Genomic DNA, 25,944 nt, shown 5'->3' on the forward strand with positions numbered 1-25,944 from the left:
TTTAAAGGCAGCTTCAGCCTTCAGACTGATTGCACTTACCACCCAGTGAAACTGCAACCCATTAATTTTTTACCGAAAGGATCTTCCTAGTTTGTCAGACACATCAAGTGAACATTTTAGAGAGTGCAGACCACAGCAGTATGGAAAGCAAAACTTTATATCGAGAGAGAATGCTGGATTAGCACGAAATAATTAGTAAGCACTTCAGTAAACTCACTGCTTTGCAACCTCTGTGAAAGACCCCACGTAGCAAAGTGAGAGTAGGGATGCATGTGCCATGCCAGGACCCCCCACAGCACCTCTCCCAGCACCACGGCGCTGCCCTGTTACTGCAAGGAGCCCTGGCCCAGCTCACACGTGTCCCCCATCATTAGGGCCAAGCCTTTCCAGTGTCTAAAACCAAACTCTCGCTCTCTAAAACGTTCGCACATTTCTATGTTAAACATCTGCTTAGGTGGCTCTGAGATGGTGTGTTTTGGTGTTGTTCGTGTGCAATCTAGTGCCGCTTCCTCAACGCATGTGTCCCTTCCCTTCACAGCCTACTCGACACCCAGCACCTCCCCCGCAAACCGATTCGTCAGTGTTGGACCACGGGATCCAAGCTTTGTAAATATCCCTCAACAGACTCAGGTGGGCCGCTTTCGACTTCTCTGTATGCCTGCACCCTCTTCTTCTTCAGTGTCCTCTAACGTGTCCCCGCGGAGCCAGCTGCATTGCCGCTGTCACTTCACCCACATGGTCTCAGTAACTACAGTGAAATGTCACTTGCAGTTTGTTTGTCTGTTGTGTTTTTTTGGGCTTATGTAGCAATAACGCTGCTTCTGTGACTGGAAAGATCTCTCTTGCTTTCTGAGATACTGCTGCTAGTGCACATTTTGTTCCTCTAGGACTAAGTTTTCAGACTCTGACTCCGAGCTGTTCCCTAGACAGTGCATTTAATTGCAATTCCAAAGGAGCTGAGAGAGAAAGCCGTCAGGTAACCGTGCACCTCAGTCCCCTCCTGAACCCAATGGGAGCCTTTGCCAAAGACTTCCACGTTCAGAAAAAATAGCCTCAAATTCCTGGCTGGGCATTTGCGTGGGGGTTTGAGCAAGCAGGCAGTTCTGTAATTGCGAGCACATCTGTTTCCTTACACAAAGAGAAAACAGTCCGGTGGAGGCAGGCCTATAAAGCTGGGTTAGCTGAATTCATAGACCTGCTACGGTCGAATCAGAAGCTCAAGTAAACATTTGTGTTTCTTTAGGAGAAGGACAAGGTTTAAATGTGCTTTTTCCAAGCTGTATCAAATTCCCAGGGTCGATTAAGAAAATAGTTGTTGGCAGTTTTGTTAGCAGCTAATTTGAGCCAGATGTTGAAAAAATTAAGGCAATGCTTAATATCACGTTATCATGGGGGAGAAGGTATAAAAAAGTGAGTAGAAGCAGTGTTTTAGGACAACTGCAGTTTGTAGCTTGAAGTGATTGCTTAACTGTGCTACAATTCTTCCAAAGGCAGACATCAGAAATATTTGCGTCGAGGCAGCAGTGGTAACTAAAAAGTAATCGTTTCGGTGACCAGCAAACTGTGGAGTACTGCTTTTAGCTCTTGTAAGTTGTTTCCAGTCATCTCTGTCCATCCACCTCATCAGCGTGCAGCTTCATGGCTGTCACATCCCGCAGCCCTCCTTGCTGTGATGGCAGCACCTATGGAGCCAATGGGGCACAAGGCACTTGGCCCCCAAGGTGTTCAGTTTGCAGGGCTGCAGAGACCAGCCCACCAACACAATGTGTTTTCTTGCTATCTGTTCTTTGTGTACAATTTGTTAGGGGCTTTAGTTTATAGCTCTGTCGACAGCACAGGTTAAACTACATTGGATCTCCAACCTTCCCTGCATTAAATAGGGTCAAAGAAAGTACACCGGCAGCGCAGAGCAGGGCTTTAACTCATCAGGTTCTGATTTTTGTTCACACATTAACAAAACACAGCCTGCACCCCAGTTTCAGGCCTCTTCCTTTGTTCGGTTCATTTACGTGACGAGTTTTCATGTGCATTCATGTTTAAATCGTATTTCTCCAGCCTTGGGAACAACTGGAGTACACAGAAATACACTGAAAGCAGGAAGCGGGAATGGTGAGGTACGCTGCTAAAGTCCTTAAGCATTTGGTCTTTCCCTTCATAGCTCAGGAAACTTGAAACCCTTTGGAGAATGGTACGTTACCTTTTCCAGAGGACTTGAAAAACAACTAGTTGGCAAATTGCTCGTGGAGTAGGATACAACAGCATGAAGCCTCCAGAAATATTTTAAACTTCCTTGCATCCTGCAGCCACGGCTTCCCAGATAAGTTTGTTGACTGTAAACTCTTCTCCTCCTTACTTATGACTTGAATCATTATAAGTGCTCTAGCCTTACTTTAGCTGCCTCTCCATAATGCAGCATAGTGAATAACAGTGCTGTAATATGGAAAACAATACTGGAGCACGGCTTTCAATTAAAGTCTAACATGCTGCAGTGGGGAACAGACTGACTCCCAGGCTCCGGCTCCGGCCACATCTCTGTGCTTGTGTACATCGCTGCGCCACCGCAGCCCACTTGGTACTAAATATATAATTTATCAGGGAGTAAAACTCACTACTTATTCATGAAATAACTCTGAAGTTGACCGCATTTTAAATCAGAAGAGTGAGGTAAAAATGCTGGCTGCGATGACTGGGGATTTACCTAGGGTTCCTCTAAACAAAGGCGTCCTCTTGTAATACTTTATGCAGGACGTTAGTGTATAAATGAGGAGGATCACTTAGGATACTTTCAAAATGAAAATATAAAAACAAATAGGGCTGTGTTATTAAAAGCAGATGGGGTGGCTGCTTTCCATCAGGGTTTTTATAGTACATTCAGGCTGGGGTTAAAATATGGGTCCTGAGGACCCCTAGCCATCAGGCCACACAGCTCCCTTCAACAGGAGGAAGCAGCTCCTGTAACAACAAAGACCGTATCTGAACTCTCCTTTTTTTGGGGGTGGAGATTACGGTCCAGCTACAAGTTAGAAGGAAACATTATGATCAGCGTTCTGGTTGCTTTGATTTTCCCTTCCCATAGGCGGGTCATTGGACTATAAGCAACGGTTGTACATCACAGTTATTAGACCTGAAGTGCTGCAAAAGTGCGTCTGTGCACAGGGATGTGACAGTGCTGTTCTGCAGAAGTCGTGTTTCCCATACATGGGCACTCAAGGGCTTTCACAGAACACTGGAATAAAATCGCAGACAAATGTTCAACGCTGTGGCTGGATTTGAGCAAGGATCATTCTGTCCTGTGCTGTTTTTAAACAACCAAAAACAGTACATGCCTTTCTTAATGGGCATTATAAAAATTAGCAATAGACATTTCCATTAGCAGCGTGTTCTAATTTATGTCAGATTGCGTCAAATATAATCCCTTAAAGGAATGTTTTACAATTTATGTAATATTTTACTCAGGGAAAGGCTGTATTCCTGTATCAACAAAGGTTGTAGCCAGACTACAGCTCCGTGCAGAAGAGAACAGGAATGAAACTGATTTAAGTCAGTCGTGATTCAGTCACAACAGCCCCAGAAGGGCTGCTGGGCAGGCCTGGCTTCAGCCACTTACACCCTTCTCCATCAGTTTGGTCTTGCAGATGCTGCCTCTGCTTCCTCCATCCATCTCTCTGCCGCTGTGGTGGCTCTCCACGTAATTGTCCTATCTGGGGGGTTATTTGAATCTGAATTTCTGTTTGAGCTATTAGAAGAAACACTTGACTTGGCATCCTCTGTGTCTGTTGACAAAAAGGCACAGGTGTTGTAACCTTTGCTTGATAAATCATTTACTTTTGCTACTTGACTTGCAAGCAATATGGGGGCATCAGCTTTTTAACTACCTTTTCCATATGCAAATCAGAAATACAGTATGCCTGGGGTACACGGTCTTTAGTTTCAAAAGCAAGCTGGTCTGGGTGCCTCATGACTAAGTAATAGATACGCCTCTCATGTTGCCAAGGGCTTGTAATAAGGAGAGTGGTAACGGAATGGGAAAGTACCATCACATTAATTAGGGACTGGCCTATCGATAGCAACAGAATAAAGGGCTCTGAGTAGGTTTGCTGGTATTTTTTTTTTCCCTAGCCTAGTGATAAAAGTACTTGTGAAACACAGGGTATGTGCTCAGAGCTTGCACAGCTGGAAGCACCAAGATAGCAGCGACCAGAGCTGGTGGTGTCCCTCCCTGCTCTCAGCACTGCAGGTCAATCTCTAATGCCCTCACTTTGCTCTGTAGTATGAAATTCCTTTAGGGATCATAAGCACTCTGTGTGCTGCGGCTCCGCTTCCACTAAACATTGTTCACTAGGCCGAGCCCTGCTCACCACCTACTTACCCAGCATCTTCCTGGAAACTGTACTCGGGATGCTAACATCAGCTCCTGAGCAGCACCCGCCTACCCCATCTATCACTGCTACCTGCGAGCCTACAGGGTATGGGGATGCACAGAGCACTGACCACCTCCCACTGCAGCCACTGAAGCAGAGGATCAGCTGTTTTACCACCTGTGAGAAAGTGGTTTTCTTCTCCACTTAAGAGAGAAAACGCACCATTATATCCTCCTGACCTGACGCTTCAGGAAAAACCCCCTCAAACGTAAACTTGCTTTATATCAGATTCATCCCAGTTGGCTTCTAAAATGTAGCTCAGCACAGAAAGCAAATATTTATTCCTATCCCTTTCTCAAGGAAAGGATACAAGCTATCAAAAAGAACAGAAACAGCAGTTCTCCCCAGTTCTGCTTTTGCAGGACCCCAAAGTTACAGCCCAGGAACGCTCTGCTCCCATGGTGGGGCCCAGAACCACCTCATTACAGCAGTGCTCTGGCCAGAGCCAATCCTTTCTAATTGATCCAGAACTTTGCAGAAAACTACCAGTATGAAGAGCAGCAAACTCACAAGCACAGCTGTGCTTTTGCCTTAGAAAGGTACAAAAGCCCATCTGTGAAGAGTAATGCCCTGTATTAAGTTAGGGGTAAATCACTGCAGTGCAGCAGAAGGGATACTGCGTTGGCAGTCAGAGGAAATGGCCTAACTCCTCTAGAGCTGCTCCTGCTCTCCGTGTTTCCTGAATTAGACAGTGCTCTTCTTCTGAGCTTTTATTTTTCTCTAGAAAAAGGCCTTGTGCTTCAGGTGCATATCAAACTCTAATTGCACAGTTACTTTCTTTCCCAGAGACAAGGGAAAGACTGTTCTCCCTCCCCACAGTCCCTTCAGAAAACAAACTGCAACCTGCAGTGTTTCACTGGCAGCACTTTAAAACAAAGGACACTTGGAGAAAAAATAAGAGGAGAGTGCTTTCTGCTGTGTCCTGTAGGTTAGCAGATGTGAGCTCCGTCAGGCAAGGGAGGGAGGGAGGCAAATTCCAGAGTAGATGGACCTTGTGTGATAACAACCAGCCTGGCTGCCCAGACACTTCATTTGGAGGAATGCGGTGCAGGTGATGCCCCTCAGTGCAGTGGACGCAGGGGGGAGGCTGGGAGGCGGTCCCGCAGGTAGAAGGGCCGAAAGCAAATCGCAGTGTGGGATCCATAGATCAAAGTCTGCACCTTGAGCAGGGAGCTAATGCAGCTCATCCAGAGCCATCGCTCCTGCAGCTGAAACCGCGCGGCTGTTCTGTGCCCAGGTTCCATTGCCACCCTATGGAAGAAAGAAACCAGTGCACACATTTTCCTTCCGACAAATGAAACATGTGCCTTGCTTCGCAGGGATTTTCTTTTTTTTTTTGCATCTCGCTGAACCTCTGCCACGGTGCCCTGCCCTTTGCGCTGCCAGAAAAGGATGCCGAGCTGCCAGCCCCACGTTGATGGGCTTTATTAATGAGCACCACAAGCTGCCTGTCCTTTCTGCCTCCGCACCCCCCTGTGTCTCCCATTTCCCCAGCCCAGTATTGCTCACTCAGACGTGTAGCACCTGCTGGCCCGCAGGCAGGAAGGGCAAGGTCAGGAGTCTGTGCTGTCGCTGCCGTGCACTAACAGCTGACCATCAGCTCGCCGCTGCAAGCAGCTTGTGTTTGGGGGGTGCGTGTGGTTTGCACATTGCAGGGGACGTGCAGAGAACATGAGAGGCTGCAGGAACAAGATCAGGCCTTTTATTTTGGGGGTTCTGATCAGGACTATTTATAAGTCAGGCCAGTGCTACTTGTTGCTCAGGTGGCTGTTGGTGGACAGGAATACTTATCCCAAGGGCTGAATGCACCACTCGTGTTTAAGAGTGAATGAGAATGAAGAACACTAATTTAAAAGCCCTTGTTTTAATCAGTTCAGCCCCTTGAGAGCCGCATATTCCATCAGGTAACCTCACTAGGTGAGCGCACAGGGCTTTCTTTGGAAGAAACTTTAACTGCAGAGCACTTCTAAGCAGGGGCCTGACTACCCTTTGGCCTGTAGCAGCAAACATGGTGGCAGCTTAAGAACATGATTTGAGTGTAGGAATAACTTCTGTCCTGGGTAAAGAACAGAAATTTAAAGGAAAAAATCCAAAGACATTTGGTGTGTGGAACTGCTTCTTTCCAGAGCTGCTGAAGTTGGAAGGGTCTCTGCCCTCCCAAAGCTAGCAGAGGTCTGTAGGCTTTCCATAGGGGCAATGGGATGTGAGGTCTGCCCTCCTCTGAGGCTCCCAGTAGAGCCCCAGTATCCAAAATGCCACAAGTTTTGGATTACTTGTAGGCATGTGTGGGCCCTGTGCCCTGGGGGATGCTTTCCTACATATAAAATGAGAGATGCAGACTGGAGGTCAGAGCCAGAGCCATTGTAATGAACGTTGGAGGGTGTGATATGAGAAAGCTGTATGTGTGAGCACTTCATTTACACTAAGTGCTTGGACCAAAGGGCATTGAAGGAGGATGGGCTCTTACGGGCTCAAGCCCTACCCCGACCTCTGAAAGTTACGTTGCAGAAAGTATCCTGCTGCACAACCATTGGCACCAAGCTGCTGGTTGTCAGGGCTGCCTTTCACCTTGCACCCAGCAAGTAGCTGTACAGGCCTGACCTCGAGGGTGGCCTAGAGATGGCTTTAAAAAGGTGACATTGATCTGCAGAGTGTGCACAGCTAAACCAGTGTCAATCTCTGCCAAGAACAAGCAGGTCTCAGACCCTGGGAGTCCATAAGATTTCAGATTCTACCTTTGCATTGCGTTTAGCCATATTAAACTTGCTTTTGTGGAAACTAGTCAAGGAAATGTGGGCTGAGCCCTTTCCCGAGTTAAAATTGAGATGGTTCCACCATGATGGGAGCAAAGAGCCCGCACACAGTCATGGTGCTCTTGATGTGCCCTGCTCACATAATAGCTCGGCAGCCAGCAGTCCCCAGTGCTGCACGAGTGTGAACGTGTCGCTCTGATCACAGCTGCTAATGAAGTTCAGATTATGCTCCACAGAGAGGGGATACAAAGGTGACCAGAAATCAGGGGCACTCCCCAACTCCCATTCCCTTCACTGTCTGTTCAGCTGAGCGCACAAAGCCCATTTAATTGAGCTTTCGTGCCGAGGGGCAGTATGAAATTTCACTCTCAAATCAGTTCTTAAAAAGCAGCAGAGAACAGTATGCCTCAAGAAGAAAGCACATGTTGCACTATAAAGGTAAAGGTTCATAGAAGACTTCCCAGCACCATCATGTGGCCTTATCTTCAAAGTGGGCTGGAGCCAAATGAGTCCAGAAGTGCCTGGGTTGCTCCTCAGCAGGGGAGATCCTTTTTCCTGTGCTTTTTCTCCCTCCTCCTCATAGGCTCCAGTGAGCAGCTCAGATTTTCTTTATTTTTATTTTTATTATTTTTTGGAAACTAACACTAAGCATCCTATTTCCAATAGATATAGCATGCAATTATTTACAATGGACATAGACAAATTTCCCAAACTAAGCAATTAAACTTACTGCATTTTTCCTCTCCTTACAATAAACAGGAAGCCTGCGTGTAAGGCACCCTTTCTGTGGGTTTTATGGCCGTTACTTATGTTCCACAGTAGGGGAGAAGGGAGAGAAGAAGTAAGTGTGGGCCTGGTGGGAAGAGTTGGCAAATGCAGAAATATGATGAATGAGCTGGAGAGATTTAATTTCTTCCTAAATTCTCCACAAGCTGTGTAACCTTTCTTTAGCTAAACAATTACTCTAAAAGGCAATGATTTTCTGCGTTTTCATTGAAAAGTCTTCTTAATAACAATGGCCTGTGTTCTGCTTCTTGAAGAACTTCTGCCAAAAAAACAGTTTTCTTTTTTCCATTCAGCAGGAAACTGTCTTTTTATTTTTTCGGACTCATATTCCCCACTAGCATGGATTTACAAGGCCTACCACTTATTGCACAGGGTGGGAAGAAGCTTCCCCTCTGGCCAAATCGTTTTGGTCCATCTCCTCTACAGGGATTCTCGCATCTTCCTCAGAAGAGGAGTGCAGCCGCTGTCAGAGACACAATACCAGACCCCAGTGGCCATTTAGCCTGACAAGAAGTGACAGTTCCTATCAGTACGTGGGAGGGGGCTCCCAGATCTGTTTTTCAGTGGGCAAGTGGCTGTGGCAGGGGTTGCATTCAGAGGAGGGAGCCAGTGCTGACCTCTGTGGAGTGCAGGAGGCAGTCACCAGATTGCTCAGGCTCAGGATGCTCAGCCCTGGGCAGGCTGCAAACTTTGGGACTGTGCCCTCCAGTCAAACAGGGTCCTCGTGGAGCCACACGGCCCTGGGACCAACTGCAGGCTGCAGGGACTTGGGACACGCAGCATGGGTAGAGCATTTTCCTCTCACAGATTTGCACACTTTTTCAGATGCGTGCATGCACACACACAAATCAAAGCTAGGAGTATAAGGCCAGATGATAGCTATGTACTCACTGCTTTTACTTGACGTAGCTGGTTTCCTGCCGCCCCCGCCCGCCCCGGCCTCCATTGCAGATAATGCTGTATTGGATTAGTCTGCCTCGCTGCTGCATCAGGTCCCAGATCGATTTATTGACTCTGTCAGAGTGGCTACTACAGTAATTGTTACAAGAGCAGAATGGAAAGCAAGAATGTGTCCACATAAAATATAAAAATGACGTTTTGTTCTTTCGCTCCTCTTTTGCCCTATAGATCTTTATGTGTTTACACAGTGGAGAGCACTTTACTTAAGTTAATCAGCTCCTTCTACATTATTAATTGCGACAGTTAGGGTGCTACACAGAGGCAAACGTATTATTGAGAACATTGATCTCACGCTCACGGTGTGGACCTGAGTAGATTTTGCATTCCTCCCCTTCTTTTGCAACTGCTTCAGGATACCATCAAATCATATTTCCCTGACTGACAATACTCCATCAATACAATTGATTTCAGGGAGGGGCAGAGAGGAGCTCCTGAGAATGAAAAGAGCTCACAGACCTTAAGTGTCTTCTGCAGGCTCAGAGAGGGGTTGTTGGAAGTTGGTAATCACGATAATTACGTGCCTGGCCTGATTTTTCTGTTTGGTGAAGAGCACTCATTTAAGGGCTGAAGTTTCCCGAGTGTTGAAGATTTGCAGAGGTGGCATGATGAGACCTTTTAAAATGCATCTAGAATGTATACCCTTAAAAAAGACATACTGACTTTTTACAAGGGTTCTGGAAGCGCCTTTGAAAGACATTTCATGAAAGTTCAGCTTTTGCAGATGATACCTATACGAGCCCTATAAATTCCACCCAGCCTGACAAACTCCAGGAGGTGTCACATGTGACCTGGATGGAAAAGGTCAGCAGCTGAATTTATGGCTTTTGCATTTACTGGAACATTAAGATTTTTGCCAACTGCCATATATACTTTTTAACAATTCTGCAATCAAAGGATCGGGGCCACAATGTACAGTGAAGGTCAAAAACTAAAGGCCGCAGTCCCTACATGCTTCTCAATGGATAGGCATTACAGCTTCTTCTGTTCGAAGAGTCATCTTTGCTTAATGGCCTTTGCAGGGAGTTCAAGCAATGTATAAGCTTCAGAAGTGAACATCTTACAAAACAGACTGTCTTGCTCTGAAATTAATGGTAAATTCCTTAAGAGGGGACCAAAAGATGAGAAGCAAAAGGCAGTTTGCAGCAGATTGAATCTTTGCAAACCAGTGAGCACCACCTCTCATTGGACCATCCTACTCCAATGTGAGAGTATGTAGGGAAGGATTTGGGCTTCAAAAGGAACACAGCAAAACGATACAGCGAAACGACTGTCAGCTTGTTTTAAATTGCTTGTGTTTTCAATTTAACAAAGATGTTGTTCTTAGTGAGGATTACTAGCTGCGTGCCAAGATTTGGCTTCCAAATCTTACCTGGCTATAGTGTGATCAGTTCAGAACAGGTAAGGGTATTGTTTTGGCTCCAACAGTTGTCTTTATAGCATAGCCAAACATAGGTGCAGCAGGAGAAAAATAGTCCAATAAGATTGAATCTTTAAAAAATAAATAAATCTAATATTAAGAAATAAAGAGGCTGAACGTATCTTGTCAGCTTAACTATGCAGCCTTTAGTTACTTTAGTTATTAATATCCATTTTTCAAAACAATACTGACACCATAATCATAATATTTTCAGGCAGCTTCACTTACATGAGCCACTCTTGCATCATCTACACAAATAATACTTGTTACACAAGAAGAGATGCAGATAAATATGTTTCAGAAGCCAATCAAATGTAATTTTATTTATGAGACATAAAGAAGAAAATATCACTATATAAAAAGCAGCCACCTCTGAGGCTGAACATTAGAATCTCTGCATTGCTTGAAGCAGCTTTACACAACTTCAGCTGTCCTTCTGTGCTTTCTGCCATAACTGCACCTTCTTAAGTGTAGCAACAGAGAAGGCATCTTAAAAAAAATAGGTTACCCAATTTGCACGTGGCATTTGTGGGTTACTTATCCCTGCAAGTCCTAAGATATGAGGAATGAGATTTTTCAGGAACTCATAATATCCCTAGTTTGGCTTTCTTCCCTTCTCCTTCTCCCTTCTCCCTTCTCCTTCTCCCTTCTCCTTCTCCTTCCCCTTTTCCTTCTCCTTCCCTCCTTCTCCTTCTCCTTTTCCTTTTCTTTTCCTTTTTTCTCCTTCTCCTTCTCCTTTTTCTTTTCCTTTTTTCTCCTTCTCCTTTTTCTTTTCCTTGTTCTTTTCCTTGTTCTTTTCCATTTCCTTCTCCTTTCCCTTTTTCCTCTTTCCTTTTTTTTTCTTCATTTTCTTCTTTTTCTTCTTTTTTTCTTTTTCCTTCCCCCCCCCACTTTTTTTTCAAGTACGTCTTTTGTATTCTTTTGGGTTAAAGATCACATCTGTAATCTGTGATATTGGACCTGACTAACGCTGATGAGAGCCGGAGATGAAAGATTTGCTATTGGCAGGAGTTTGTTTTAGAAATGCAATAATCTTTTTGTTTAATTGTGTTTAAATTCTGTTTACAGATATGCACAATAGAATAAACCCGGTCTTTTGCAAATAAATGAGCTAAACGATAACATTCACATTAACTGCATAGGGAGGGCTGGAACCACGGTGGTTGTGTATCTCTGCACTTTTCTTTTGTGGCTACAGGTATTATCTCTCAGCGATTCCAAAGCAGTTTTCCTTGATGTAGAGGTGGGTTTAGTTTTGGGGTTTCCCCGGTTTTCTTTTCTCACGAGGCTCGGTCTGAAGCTTCAGGACAGGTTGTGTTCCACCCCTCATGTTCCACCCCTCTCGTTCCCGGTCAGGGGGAGCTCCGCAGGCTCCTGATAAACTCTTTGTGCTGGGAACAGCAGTACGAGGGCAGAGTCTGGCCCAGTAATTGCAGCTGCTTTATCACTTCTGTTGATGTTGCTTGAGTCAAAACAGAGCTCAGGTCCTCCTGCGGCGGCTGGAGGCTTTTCAGAAATATGAGGAGTAAAAGTAGTAACATGCAAAAAAAAATACGGGGAGGAGAGCTGTAATTCTCAGTACAATGGAGCAGCTTACTGACTGAGTACAAAGAGCCACTTCTGTACAGTCTGTTTTCAGAGAAAAGCCCCACATTCGGCGACTCATAAAAGTGAAGAGACACCTTTTGATTTTAAGTTCAAGGTTTACACTGGCAATTTTGTCTGTTTTCTCTGTTAGTATTAATTAAATTGAGATAGTTTAATTAGTCTTACTAAATTTGATCATTAGTAGCAATTCATTCTGCCTGCCATACTGCACAAATATGATGAAGCAGAAGTAACTAAATTGTTTAATTTCTTCTCAATTAGTGATTCTGCACTCCACCATCACTGGCATCTCCCATATGTGTGAAAATCACACTGTTGTAGGCCAACACCCAACCACGTCTCAGGCATCCCGCTGCGTTTAAGGCAGATAACACAGTGGAGGAAGATTTTGCCCTTCATGCTCTGGTCACCCAGATCCTGTGACACCCCACTCCGCTGGACAGGGCCACCATGTCCCCAGTCACCGGGTCACCACCACGTAATGTGAGAAGCCGTGGCATCGCCGCCGGCCCTGCATGCCCAGCGTGCAAAACGCTGAGCCCAGGGATTGTGCGTGGCCTTGAACTTTTCTCAGAGCAGTTTGTTCAGTTTAGCGAAGTACAAAGCATCAGGAGAAATGCAGACATCAAAAGTTCTTGCATTCAGGAGGCTTGTTTTGTTCAGCTCAATGCTTTCTCGGTTTTCCTTTCTAAGGAGAGGTTTGGGAAGGGGGGTTCGCTGCTGAATTGATTCATTATTCCTCCGGCTCAGTGTCTAATTTTGAGGTCAATGTGGCAAAAACTCCAAAGTTGCCTCTGTGTCCCTATTCTGGCCGTATTAATTTGGGGATGGTTTGTGTCTCCTTGCCCAGCACTCCTCAGACCTGCCCAAATCCTGACTCCTCTTCCCTTTCTGAGGGCTCACATTCATCCTTTCTCTGCCCATTTCTAAAAGGTCACCTCAGCCCCCTCGCCCCCCATTCCCATGTCTGCCTGTCCATCTGCACAGCCCTCCCCTCCCAGCCCTGCTGCCCCCAGCCCGCACGTCCCGCTTCTTGCTCTGCCTGTATGCACTGCTCGTGCTGCCTTGGCTTCCCGGCAGCGCACCGTGACTGCTCATTTGTCTGCTTCACCCACAAGCAGTCAGTGCCGGGCAGACACCAGGCACCAAAGGCTTTTGGGAGAATTTCAGAGGCTGGTGCAGAGCACTCTCCCCCTCCAGTCCAGGTTATTATTTCCCCCACGCATGCTTTCCTCTCGCTCCGTGTGTGCTAAAAAGACTCTCAGAGCAAGCCAGAAAAACAGCTCAGAACTGCCTTTTGTCCCCCAGGCTGTCCGAAGCTGAGAGCCGAGACTTTGCTGCAGCACAGCCCATCCCCATGCTGCAGGGCTGCTGCTGGGGGTCTGAGAGAAGCATCCTGGGGGCAAACACCCCAAGTTTGGGTGTGCAGGGTGTATGTGTGTGTGTGTGTGCGTGCGCACATGCGCCCACTCAGGCTGTCTTGCTGCAAATGGAGCAAGGGAGGCCCAGACTGGGGGTTGATTTTTTTTGGATGACTTTCCCTGATTGTCTAAAGCAATAAAAGTAACGAAGTTTCGGGGGAAATGGCGGTTGTGGGGAGATTATTTTTGCAGTCCTGATGCAGGCAAAACTCCTGAGGCTCCGGGAGGGCTTTGCTTGCCTGAGGACTGCAGGAACTGGCTTAAATTGAATAAAACTGTAAGTACAGTATGGGGGACTCGGTAACAAGGAGTTCTGCAAAAGCAACAAAACCAGAGAGCACAATGAAGAATGGAGCGGGTTACGCCGCGGTGAAAGTATGTACTGGTTGTTATAACACCGTGCCTCCAGAATAAATTATGTCCCTTTAAAAAGTAATACTTTAACTGTGGGGCTATATAGAGACAATTAAGACGATATTGTTCTCCTCATTTCCCTGCCCCCCTCCTTCCTCCCTCTCTCCGCAGTAGCTCTGTGGAAACTTTTAATGCTGCAGCTTGAAACTTGGGCCTCTGGGTCTAAAATGCCTGAGAAAGCACTGCGGGCTCTAACTGTAAAACATTCCTTCGGCGGGCCCTGGAAACAGGGCGCGCTGGCGCAGGCGAAGTTCAGAGGGATCACATGTAAATGAGGGCTGGCTATAGACTCCCGAGGAGCGTTTTATTTCGCTTAAACCTGAACTTGAACTTGTAAACGCGCTGCCGGCGCGGGGCCGGGCAGCGGGCAGCAGTGCGGGGCCTGCGGGGCCTACAGAGCCCGTAGGGCTGGGGGCTTCCAGCAGCTGGAGCCCCCTCCTCATGGCACAATGTAGGGCCGGGGGAGATGGCAGCGAGTTGGCCGAGGCCTGGCTCAATTTTGCTGGCAGAAGGAGGGGGTGAGGGGAGGGGGGGTCTACTTGCATGCTTTATTGGACGGAGGGAAGGGAATAAGTGAGGTTTAATTGCAGAGCCGTTGCATTTCTTCATAAATCGAAGTGTGCTTCCAGCAGAATTAAATACAGGGCAGTCTAAACAGTGAGGCGGAAAGAGTGCAAAAGTCAAACGCCCCTTCACAGAGTACTTACTTTCAGATCATAAGAGCAAACGTAAACCACGGGGCAGTTTTTAAAGCCTCTTTTTTGCTCCTTTGGCCAAACGTGCCCTGATACTTGCTCTTCCCCTGTGCCGGCAGAGTAGCAATAGGTGAGGGTGCACCTTCCCAGCAGCTTTCAGGGACACGTTTGGGTCATTTCAGATGACTCCCAAACAATTTTGGCCATGTTTGTAGCAAAACTTTGAAAGGATGAATGGGCGAAAAAAAAAAAAAAATCTTTTTGGCAGTTATTCAGGAAATATCTACAAATATGTCCTTTCTGGAGCAAGTTATTATTTCAGGGTTTGTGTTAGGATCATTTTTATCCTGTGACAGCGCATAAAGAGACCAGGACAGAGCAGTGAGGTCTGGCAGAGCTAAAATCCCTTCTGTGTGTGTGAGGTTATATAGTTTATCAATGCAGAAACCACTGCGGGCTTTGCAAAGTAAACAGCTGGCTTGGTTTTGTGTGCGGCACTTCGGAGTCGTCTGTGGGATTTAAATGGCTGGGCTGCAATTTTGGGAGTAGCGTGAATATATATATTTTTTATTCTAAACGTGTCAAAAGGGTTTTGCAGCCGTTTGTTTTCGTAGCTCTTTTATTTGTTGCGATTTTCCTTTCTGTTTCATTTCGGTTTATTTTGCTTTTGCAAACGACTTCACTGCCACCAGCGAGTCTACAAATGAAAAAGAAAAAAGTTTCTATACCGATCAGAGTACCTTATGGCAGCGACAAATATCAGAGAAAGCCATCGTCTCTCTCAAAGATTTCATCTCACCATCCACTTAATCCGCTTGCTGTACCTCAGATCTCAAGTAACTTTCATACTGTGGGCTCACTTTAATGGATAGAATCTATTTTTCATGAAAAAGCAGGAAATAAGCTGTCTTTCGTACAAAGATTTACAAAATGTAATCATTGTTGAAATATTCTCTTTGAACTGCCTTGTCCGCAGGGGTGTCTGGCTCCCAATACCCCCGTTTCTTTAGAACACCCTTACAAGTTCTTCTGGTAGATCAGGTACACTGGTGGTTCTGGTCTTTGATGTCTTGAATGAATGAAAGAAAAGCATAATAAAAGAGAGCTGTTGATCAAGCATAAAATACTCTTTAAGCTGACAGAATGGCAGAGTTAACACATTCTAAGCTGCTTTTAGGTTTTTCCTTTTTTCCTCACATTTTCCTGTGCTTTGTGTACAGTGGGGGTTTTTATTTTTTGAAAAGTCTCTGATCTATGTAGTATGCCGTCCTCTAACAAAAACCAAAATGGGATTGTTTCTCTCTCTTTCTCCCTTTCTTTTTTTCTTTTTTTTTTTCTTTTTTTTTTTCCTTTTTTTTTTTTTTTTGTCTTTCAGCTATCTTTTTTTTTTTTTTAACAGCAAGGGTTATGGTTTAGCGTAACTGCCGCAAGCTTTCGGTGCGCACCACGAAGTTTAGAAGTTGTCCTGCAGCTTTCCAAGTCCATTTACTAATAGCTAAACGAGTTCATTCCCTTAACTGTGCAGAAAGCTAGGGGCAAAACCCTAACTCACAAAATGTTCCCAAACTGAAATGAAGATCTTCTGTCCAAAAGCAAAACTGCAAACTGAGAGAGTGACATAAAAATGATCTCATTGTGAGAGAACTTTCTTTAAGTCGGAGAAAAGGAAAAGTTTTTCTTCCTGTAGATCTAATTTAGATTTTAAGTTCCCATACATTATTTATACATCATATTCAAAGTGCCAGCCTACACTGCTCGCAGGATTACATTTCAGACATTTGCCATTGATAAGTCTTTGCTGTATTATGTTCAGACTAAATGCGAATATGTCATAGCGCAGTCAATCTTTAATCCGCTGAGCTTCAGGTTTGGGCAGCAGGGGGTCCAGCACTGAGAGCATTGCTTTATACTTGGGAAACATCTGGGGCCAGCTGGGACGCTTTACTGGAACATTCAGATGTCTGGAACAACAGCAGGAGTTACTGTATGAGTGTGTTTTCATAGGTTTGGGAGGGTTTGGGGTGACTTAGTAGAAAACAAGAGCTATTCCCAACTTGAGGTTTGAACCCAAGCAGCAATCTTGCCTGAAGTGAGCTTGTTGGTCCCAGGAGAGAAGTGGTTTGGACTACTATACATTTTTAATAGTCAGCAGGCAGAAGTCCGTATTACAGAATTATTGCACATAATTTAATGCAGTTTGCCACAATTGGCATTCTCACAAAAGCTATTGGATGCAGAGCTACTGTGCACAACGCCTGGAGACTAGTGTCCCTCACGGGACAAGCTTTATCTTCCTCGAGACAGTATGAATATGCTTGTCATGGGGCGTGCAACTCTCCTGGGTTTGGGTTTTGGACAACCAGAAGATTCACTCACTGTTTTATGTCCCTTTGGGGATGACCAACACGCTACTTACGTCTCTTTTGGTATTCCATTTTAGAAAATATAATTACTAAATAATTAATCCCAGCTCTAAGAAAATAACTTGCACAGGCACAAAGGTGACCTTGTCTTCGATATCCACCTTTTGGTTTGCACAGTAGGATCGAGTTTCATGCCTGAAGAAACTCTGGAGAAACCAATATACAAGGGGGAAGAGTGCAGGCGCAGGGAAGGGGACACGGACGCTGCATCGGCCGGAGCCCTCGCTCCAGAAGCTGAATTGACACAAACTCCGCTCACCCTGGCAGCCCTCCTGAAAGCACATCAAAGCCCCTGCTCCAGCCTCTTCCTTTCAAGTGACCTGCCATGGGGAAGGGCCCCGCCGGCACCTTTCACAAGGTGATGTCTAATGGACCATTTCGCTACCTCACTGTTTACATTCTCGCTTTATCTTTGAAACCAGAAGGACTCGTTACCCCGATGCACCATCCTGGGGTTAATGTTTCAGAGTGCCTTGAAGTTCTTGCAGTGACGGAAATGTCAGCCCCAAACAAAACAAACGAACTGATGCACTGTGATGAAACTGCACAGGTGCCCGACGGCTGCGGCTCAGGTTTGGCTCTACTGCTCAAACAGCCCCTTTGCCGGCAAGCTCTAAAGCTGCACGGTTTTTAAATTCAGGCTCTTATCAAAGGTGGATTTCCCGTCCCGGACGGCACAGTGATAACTTGCTGCAGCCGTGCCAAGAGCAGCAACGGCTGCGGCACAGCAGAAAGCGTGTTTGAAGTCCCGAGCCCAGCCACCGCCGGCCAACAGAACGGACATGGGCCATCAAGAAAAGGGCCAGCAAAGGGTCCTAGGCTGAAGTGGAGGAGGTGAAGAAAAATCTCCAGTGTGTGGAGTTTGTCAGAGTTTCAACTGTGTGAATGTCCTTAAATAACCCACATCGCCCGGAGAAATAAGCCAACTGTCACACCCAGTTCTGGATTCCACATTAACAACCTCCTTCCGCAGCGTTAAACTTTGCCCTTGAGGACTTTTGTTTAACTTTTTAATTTGAAAAACAGATAGGGCCACTTTACAACCTTCACTTTTTGCGCGAACTGAAAGGCCTCATTGTTAGAGCAGGGGATGTGCAGGTAGAGAGGCAAATTTAAGTTTTTGTTTGATTGTCTTTCTGTTTGAAAACCTGTGGGCTGCGATCACGGTGAGGCTCAGGAGCCAGGGATAAAGTGCATCGTGCAGGAAGGCTGCTGGAAGAAGAGTCTTATAAACAGTGGGCCTGTTTCAGTACTCCCGATGCAGGCAGAAACTGTACCGAAGTGAATGAGGCACTTTCAGCTTTCCTCCTTTTAAATATCCTGAATTGCGGAGTGTTTCCTCACTGTTCTGCCGATACAAAGGACCCGATTGTAAGAAGTTGCTGGAGGATTTTTGTGTGTCTGTGCTATCTTCATAATAAGAAACAAATAGACTCCGCTATCAAAGACACGTAATTGCCATTTCAGACTTCCTGTTTAGGATTCAGTCAAGTAGATATTGTTTATGGTTCATAAAACCTTACTACTGTGAGGATTCTCAGATACTGGCAGCATAGAGTTTCAACTTTCATGGTGCTGTAAATTAGGAAAAAAAAAAAAAAAAGTTTAAAAAAAAAAAAAAAGTGTGATAATGCTCCTCCGAGAACAGTAAAATAGAGCTCTGCAATGGTTAAATGGAATTTTATAAGCACATTCGGTGTGGAACTGTTTTGCATTACATGAGTTGAATACCTTAGAGATGACACACATCTGCAGGCACTTTATTAAATCCTTAGTCAGCACTTTTCGACCTGATGAGATTACTTCTTCATTTGACTGGAGAAAGGGAAGCGACGATCTCGTGCCGGACTGCAGAATTCTTTCTGATGTTTCACCTTGAGTGTTGGGAAGGACGCAGGATGCTCCGCAGGACGGTGCACACCCACACCGAGTGGCAACCTCAGCTCCAGCACATTCACTGAGCTCTGAACTCACGGGTAGAACACTACCGCAAAGTAAATAGAGAGGAAATAAAACACCGTCTCTTTTATGAAAATGCCAGGAGATCGTATCATCCTGACTGTATTGCGATAGCACACATGATTTAAATGGAGATTTTAAATTAAGAAAGGCAATACGCTGTTCTCTGCCTGAGCGCAGACGGATAGATTACAGAACGTGAAGGGGTTGGGCAGGAGAGCCCCACTCGCACCCTGCAAGGAGGCAAAAAAAGAAGGCAGCGATCCCAGTGTACAGACCTGGGCCGTGTTCCTCCCTGAGGCCCCTAACCGTGCACACTTTTTCAGAGCCCCACGCTTCGTGCACTTCCCGGGCATCCTATTGAGGCACCGACGTCCCTCTCGCCTTGCGGGAAAGTTTCACAGGTGCTTCAAAGGGACAATGGAGCTCTTCAGACCTAATCCAGGAAGACTTAGACATGTATAGAAGGCTTGAGGGGGATATGAGATCTTAATATTAAAATGATTAGTCGAAAAGGAGGATCATTCTGCGTGTGCGTTTCAGCTGTGAGAGGCTCTAAATTAAAACGGTATCCTGAGAGCAGTGCCGGTGGGATCTGATGAGTAAATGCACTCTCTGTCTTGCTGTTCTGCTGCCTCAGCCCATAAAACATTTCATCAAAGCCGGGCTGCGGGAACAGCCAGCGCGGTGCAGCTGTTTGCGAGGGACTCGGAGTTTAGCTCCTTTAAAAGCAGCTTTTCAGTAAAGTTGGTGCGGAGGCCCTGCACAGAAGTTTAAAAAATATCCACGCGGTTGGGTTTGATCCCGTAAGGGTTAATTAAGTTTTGCATCGGCATTAAGGCTGAGCGGTGTCTGCAGGAGTCATATTGACACCCCGGTGCATGGTAACTCTACTCCTTTATTGACATGTTGCTAGTCAAGAGCACAATAGCACTCTGTGTCTGCAAATCATTGCTAAAATCATCTCGAGGAAAAAAAAAAAAAAAAAAAAGTTTGAAAGCCTAACGCGAGACAAAGGCCCCAGAGCTGCACTGCGCAGCGAAAAACTCCGGAGTCAGCAACTTCTATTGATTAAAAACTAACCTTTAAAGTAACTCTCCGAGTGTGTGGTTAGCATTTAAATTTAAACATGTCATGAGTTGATTTGTGTTACTGAATACCGACTCAGAAGGAGTTACATTCACATCAGATTTTTTTTTTTTTTTCTTTTTCTAATTCCCTTAAGCAGCTAAAGTATTTCATGAAATGTCAATAGGGCAGGGGAGGAAAAAAAAGGTGTTTTGGAGGGAGGGGACTCGCGCCGGGCCGCGCCGTTTCTTTTCCCATGCAAATAGTCACCCCAAAAAGAAAAGTGTGGGGAGCGAAACACAATAATTAGGCCTTTGTCTAACTTTCCCAAGTGCCAGAGAAAGACAGATTAATTAAATATACAACAGTGTTGGTTTTTGGAGTGGGGGTCTCTCTCGCTGTGTAGGTCATAAATTAGGCAGAATAAATACTTCAATGTGTGTGCAGCGGGGCTGCTACGTCAGAGCGGCTGGCGGGCAGTGGGAGGGCGCAGCGCGGCTCTTGCTAATGATAGTCACGTCTGGGGCTGTCTGGTTGCTGCTAGCAACGAGACATGATGTAACACCAGGATGAACTTGAACTTGGGGGACTTGAAAAGGGAACAATAGACCAGAGCAATCAATAAAGCCTATTTCAGTGAAGGATTACAGAGCCGCTCTGGGGTAACCTTGTCTGCGAGGCGCAGGCTGAATAGCAAGATGCGTGAAGGAGCGCCGGGCCGTGGGGGAGCGCGGCCGCGCGGGACGGATGGCCGGCCGGCCGGATGGAGGCACACAGCCCCTGTCGTCGGTGCTTGGCCTGCGGGCAGCCCTGAGGCCAGGCCTGGCGGAGATGCGATGGGCACGCAGCCTTGCACCGGGCCTGCCCACGGCACACGCTCTCGCCTCGCTGCCCGCTCTCTCTTTTTGAAACACGTTGTGGAGTCAGGGGGACCCGCGAGGCCAGTGCAGCTCCCGCTGCCGTCACCCGGCAGCCGAGCCATGTGGCCAGGCCAGCGGCAACAGGAGCCAATTGGACATCTGCGATATAGATTTGAATGGTCAAATCTGAAATTTTAACCCCTTTACTCCCTTCTGGGGCCTTCCCGCAGCTCTTGGCCTGGCTCAAGACTGTCACGCTCAAGTGCCGATCAGGAGAGGTACTCCCTCAAATGGGGGATTGCTGGCAGCCCCCAGCACCGGCCAGCCAGGAGCGGGGAGCGGGACTTGGCACAGCCTCATAACCCTGCAGGAACTTCGCTCTGTTTATGAACTTTACATATGAGAACTATTTCGCTTAATTACAGCCTGCTTAAGTCTAAATAGAAAATCTGTAGGCAATAGATGGAGGCGATATGAGAACGGCGTGTTTGTGTTCAGAAGGCTGAGCGAAGGAAGAGTTCCTTAATGAGGTGTATTGGACGCGGGACAACTTCTGTGACCGTGCTATTTATTTTACCGGTTCCTACCTCCATGGCAAGACCACATAATCTCAAAGTATCACATGAAACTTGCCTCAGAGTCTTCTGTAAATGTTAATAAATCCTCCCTGGGTTGATTATACTATCAATCAAGTCAGACACTGAAAAGGAACGGAGAAAAAAGTTGGTAAAACTTGTCGTCAGTTCATACGTGCGCACGGGCGCACCTCATATATTACAGCAGCCAGAGGAGAACACGGGGTATCAGCAACAGCTCTCTAATACCTGGATCTCCCTGGCTGTATTATTTTACTTTAGCCTAAATAGCTGCTGCCTGTTGGTGTACTCCTGCAGCAATATGTCAGTGCCAAGTGGCATCCCCATGCACGTCCCGGGCCTAACAGTGCCTGCATTCATCTGGGCTTGGCCTGCCCCAAGGGCTGAGCCAGGCTGCCCACCCTATGGCTCTGCCCCGGCCTGCGGCCCCACTGGTCCTACCATGGTATCCCACTCCCTGTGCTCTGGGCATTGGTGCTGGTGGGGTACGAACAGCACTGTGTACTCTGCAGAGCTGGAATCCCGGGGAATTTCTTCCCTTCGGAAAGGAGAAGGTGGGGGGGGACAAAGATTCTTTCTCCAAAGAACAGCTATTAGTTGAAGTTCACCTTTTGTTTTCAAGCATGCGGATGCCCAGAGATATGGGACGTTTTCCTGCTCCACTTTTCCCCAGATTTGTTTTATCCTCCCTTTTCTCTATCGATCCACTTTTCTCCCAAGAAAACAGCCCTGTTGTTGAGTTTCTGTGCATCTGTTCCAGTGAGACAGTTGAAGCAGGGCAGTATAAAGCAACAGATGCTTATGCTGGCACATGCCTAAATACCCAAGAAAACCCCGACTGCAGGGTGATAAATGGCACCGAGACGTGAATCTGTATCGCCTTTTCAGGGGATTAGACAAAAGTGAGCTAGAGGGATCTCCAAGCCATAATCTATTAAAAAGATTGATAACTTGTAACATGACATGACCCCCGCGTTCGTCTGTAGCTACGTCCAGCGATTGTCACTGGTAAAAAAATATATTGGTTCGTACAGTATTTTTAATTAAGCTTTGTAATTAGGTCGATTCGTCACAGCCTCAATTAGCCCCCCCTTGGCGGCCGAGGATCGCGGCGGTGCGCGGAGCCCTTCCCGTAGCAGCCGGGCGCGCAGCGGGTCTGACACTTTCCTCTTCTCTCTTGCAGTCCTGGTACCTGGGATAAAAGTCTCCGCTTCCCACCACGCACCGGACAGACCACCTGACCCCTTCCCACCTCTGTAACACGGAAGCAGCAGCATCGCAGCGCAGCGACTTCTCATCGGCGGAAGGGGAGGCGAGCAGACACCGACAGCAAACTCGTACATGGAAATGGCAAACGTTATGGTTGAATGGCAAAGGCCGTAACTTTTTTCGAGATCTTTTTTTTTTTTTTTTTTTTTTTTTTTTTAAGAACAACTTAGGACTGTTGTAATTTCTCCTATGGTGCTGGAAATGGTTGGGCTTCATAACTTTTGAAGTGTTTCATTGGTAGTGTAAGCGTTAGGTGACACTGAGTAGAACTAGCCTCTGCTGCTGCTTACCAACTCGCTGTTGTAACACACTTTCCATATGGAGCCTAACTGTTTGACAGTATCCTCATCGATTTTTTTTCCCATACAGGTGTGAGACTTCTTGAGAAATCACGAAACACACTTAAACTATAACTTTTGTAGTAGCTGAATTCTGCAATATATAACTTACCGGACAGACATAGAGCATGTTTTCCTGTAACATATCGGAAAAAAAAAAGGAAAAAATGCAGGTTTTTTTGTTGTTGTTGTTGTTGTTGGGGGAGGGGGGGGTTGTTGGTTTTTTTTGTTGTTGTTGTTTTTGTTGTTGTTTTTTTTTTTACAGTCGGCACTTAGAAACGTAACACAAACCATAAGAGCATTGTCAGCAATTATTTTCCACTCAATTGCAGAGCGATTTGAAACATCGACCTACTACGATTCACTTAAAAAAAAAAAAAAAGAAAAAAAAAAAAGAAAAAAAGTAACAAAAACAACCAAGTTTTGAAATGCTGCACTTACATTGAAAAAAACAAAAACAAAAACAAAACAAAACAAAAAACAACACCATTTTCCAACAATTTTCAACAATTACACAAAAATTCACGCAGAAATGGGGAAGTTGGTCTGTTTTGACAGAAACTGACAGGAATCAATCAAAACAATCGAATTTTGAATTGAGTAAAGTGCAATTTCATTGGATAGCTAAATATCTTTGTAAGATAGAGATTGTTGAAAATTCTATTTTTGTTTTCCAAGTCCTTCCACCCCGGGACTCTAAATTATTGGGGTAAAAAACAGCCTTGCAAGAAAAAAAAAAAAAAAAAAAAGAAAAAAAAAAAAAGGGGGAGCTATTTTTTGCTTTTTATGTTTTTTATTGTTGGACTTGTATCCCTTTAAAACCTGAAGGAAAATTAAAAAAAAAAAAAAATACAAAAAAAAAACACAAAAAAAAAAACAAACCACAAATCTAATGGTGCTTTTACCACAATATGTTAACTACATTAAATGCTAATTAATCATTTTCTGTTATCAAAGCACATAACTAAAATGAAATCATAATATCTGTTAATTTTATAAGCTGAAAGTCACTATAATGGATTATGCCAATTCTGACAAATTTTACGTGTTTCCGGCAATATAGGGTTGATTGGTTCTCAAACACCTTTGGGAATAATAAGAGAACGGTCCAGAAATTAAAACACCTTCGTGTCCCTGAACTGGTTCATTTTCTGGACTGTAAAGAAAACCATACAGAAACGAATGCTGATCGTACAAACTTCTGCCAGTTCAAAGCGAGGGCACTCGCGGAAGAAGAGAAAAAGAAAAAAAAAGAAAGGAAAAAAAAAAAAAAAGAAAGAAAGAAAGGAAAGATAGAAAGAAAGAAAGAAAGTTTGGACCCCAAACGTCCTGTATGTTATGTACAAAAAAAAAAAAAAGGAAAAAAAAAAAAGAAAAAAAAAAAAAAAGAGTGCAAGTGATTTTTTTCTATCAGACAGCGGAGCACCCCTTTGCTTCACATGCAACTTTAAGAAGGTTTCCTATACTATACATATATATACGTTCTGGTTGGCAAGTCCAGCTAATCAGAGAAAGTCTCTGCATGTTCTAGTGTTAGTAACTAATTTTTATATAGTTAATGTAGGGTAAAGTAGAGTGCATTAAGACACAATATTGTAATCCCTATTCCAGGCACTTGCCTTTAAACTATGTTTGTTCGACCCTTCAGAAGGGTTTCTACTACTGTCCTATACAATCAAGTAACTGAAATTCTTGGGAAGACACTTTGCTCCTCATCTTTTCCCTGAAACGATGTTTTGTTTTGTTTTCTTAATTTGCACGAAACAAACAAACAAACAAACAAAAATTCCATATCAATGTGCCTTGCCCTGGATAGCGATTATTTGTGGAATTGTTGCACATGTTCCTATATTGAAAGGGGTTTTTCCCTAGTCAAGCATTTGGAGACACTTTTTGTAAATGTGACTTTTATGTCAGCCATCGTCAGTTTCAACATCTAGAATTAAATAGGATGTTAGTTGTTCCGCAGATAGGAGTAGTGTTTATTGTCCTGTATGGTCAGTGGCAGTGCTATTCTGAGATCTGTAGATGCTAGAATTATCAGTATTTTTGGATGTTGCTGCATTTTACATTTTATTTGGAGTCTTCCTTTTCGTTTTGTTTTGGGGTTGGTTTTTTTTTTTTGGTTGGTTGTTTTATTTTTTCTTTTTTTTTTTTTGTTTGGTTTTGTTGTTTGTTTGTTTTATTTTTTCTCCCAGATATATGAAAATATGCAATACCTGCTTATATCACGTAGAAAAGCTTAGCGATGATTAATTTTTCTTTTTTTTTTTCTTTTTTTTTTTTTTTCTTTTATTTGACCAAAGTTGGTGCTGCACTCGACGCAGTGTGTTTTAGGTGTTTGTCTTTGTACTTTTGTGATTTTGAATGCACATGCAGGAAGGGCTCTTCTTAGAGAAGCAGTCAAACTGTGAAGCACTAAGCTGAACCCTGCTTCAAGCAATTTTTGTTTTACAACTGTTCCTTTCACAAGCAAGCCTTAAAAACAAAAAAAAACAAAAAACAAAAAAAAAGTGAAAAAAAAATACCTTCCTTTTTCTTCAGATCCCACACCCATTTTTATTAGCAGACTGCAATCAATCCACGTTCAATAAAAGTATATAATGCCCATTTTTATATGCACGTTTTTAAAACTTCCAAGTTCTGAAAATTGTTTACTGGTTATTCTCTATTTAAGGAAAAAAAAGAAAAAGAAAAAAAAAAAAGAAAAAAAAAAAAGAAAGAAAAAAAAATAAAATGTTTTGGATTTTCATATGTGTCTGATAAGTGGTTGAGTAGTCATTTTGCTCTATTGTATTGTGTGATTGTTAGTATATGGTATCACATCCTCTAGCCAGCATCCTTTGCCTTCCCTATAGCACTTAGCTGGGCATTACTTTATTAAGACATATGTGCACTAAAAAAAAAATAAAAAAATAAATAAAAAAATAGCAGCTTTCAGTGCTTCACAGTGAAG

The 25,944-nt window shown here is 44.7% G+C and overlaps 1 protein-coding gene across 20 annotated transcripts in view; it reads left to right on the forward strand.

Annotated features, from left to right (window-relative positions):
• Positions 1-25,944, forward strand: part of NFIA (nuclear factor I A) — a 331,643-nt gene that overhangs the window by 301,243 nt on the left and 4,456 nt on the right. For 16 of the 20 annotated variants that reach the window (XM_072343414.1, XM_072343415.1, XM_072343421.1 and 13 more), the window contains 2 exons: positions 539-630; positions 22,565-25,944. The exon at positions 22,565-25,944 is cut by the window's right edge and continues 4,456 nt beyond it. In XM_072343414.1, the coding sequence (XP_072199515.1) occupies positions 539-630; positions 22,565-22,582 (110 nt within the window). In that variant the 3' untranslated portion in view covers positions 22,583-25,944. The remainder of the gene's footprint in view (positions 1-538; positions 631-22,564) is intronic. The other 4 variants (XM_072343416.1, XM_072343428.1, XM_072343429.1 and 1 more) reach the window with 1 other exon arrangement.

Source organism: Excalfactoria chinensis, chromosome 8 (assembly GCF_039878825.1).
Source record: "Excalfactoria chinensis isolate bCotChi1 chromosome 8, bCotChi1.hap2, whole genome shotgun sequence".
Lineage (NCBI taxonomy): Eukaryota > Metazoa > Chordata > Aves > Galliformes > Phasianidae > Excalfactoria > Excalfactoria chinensis.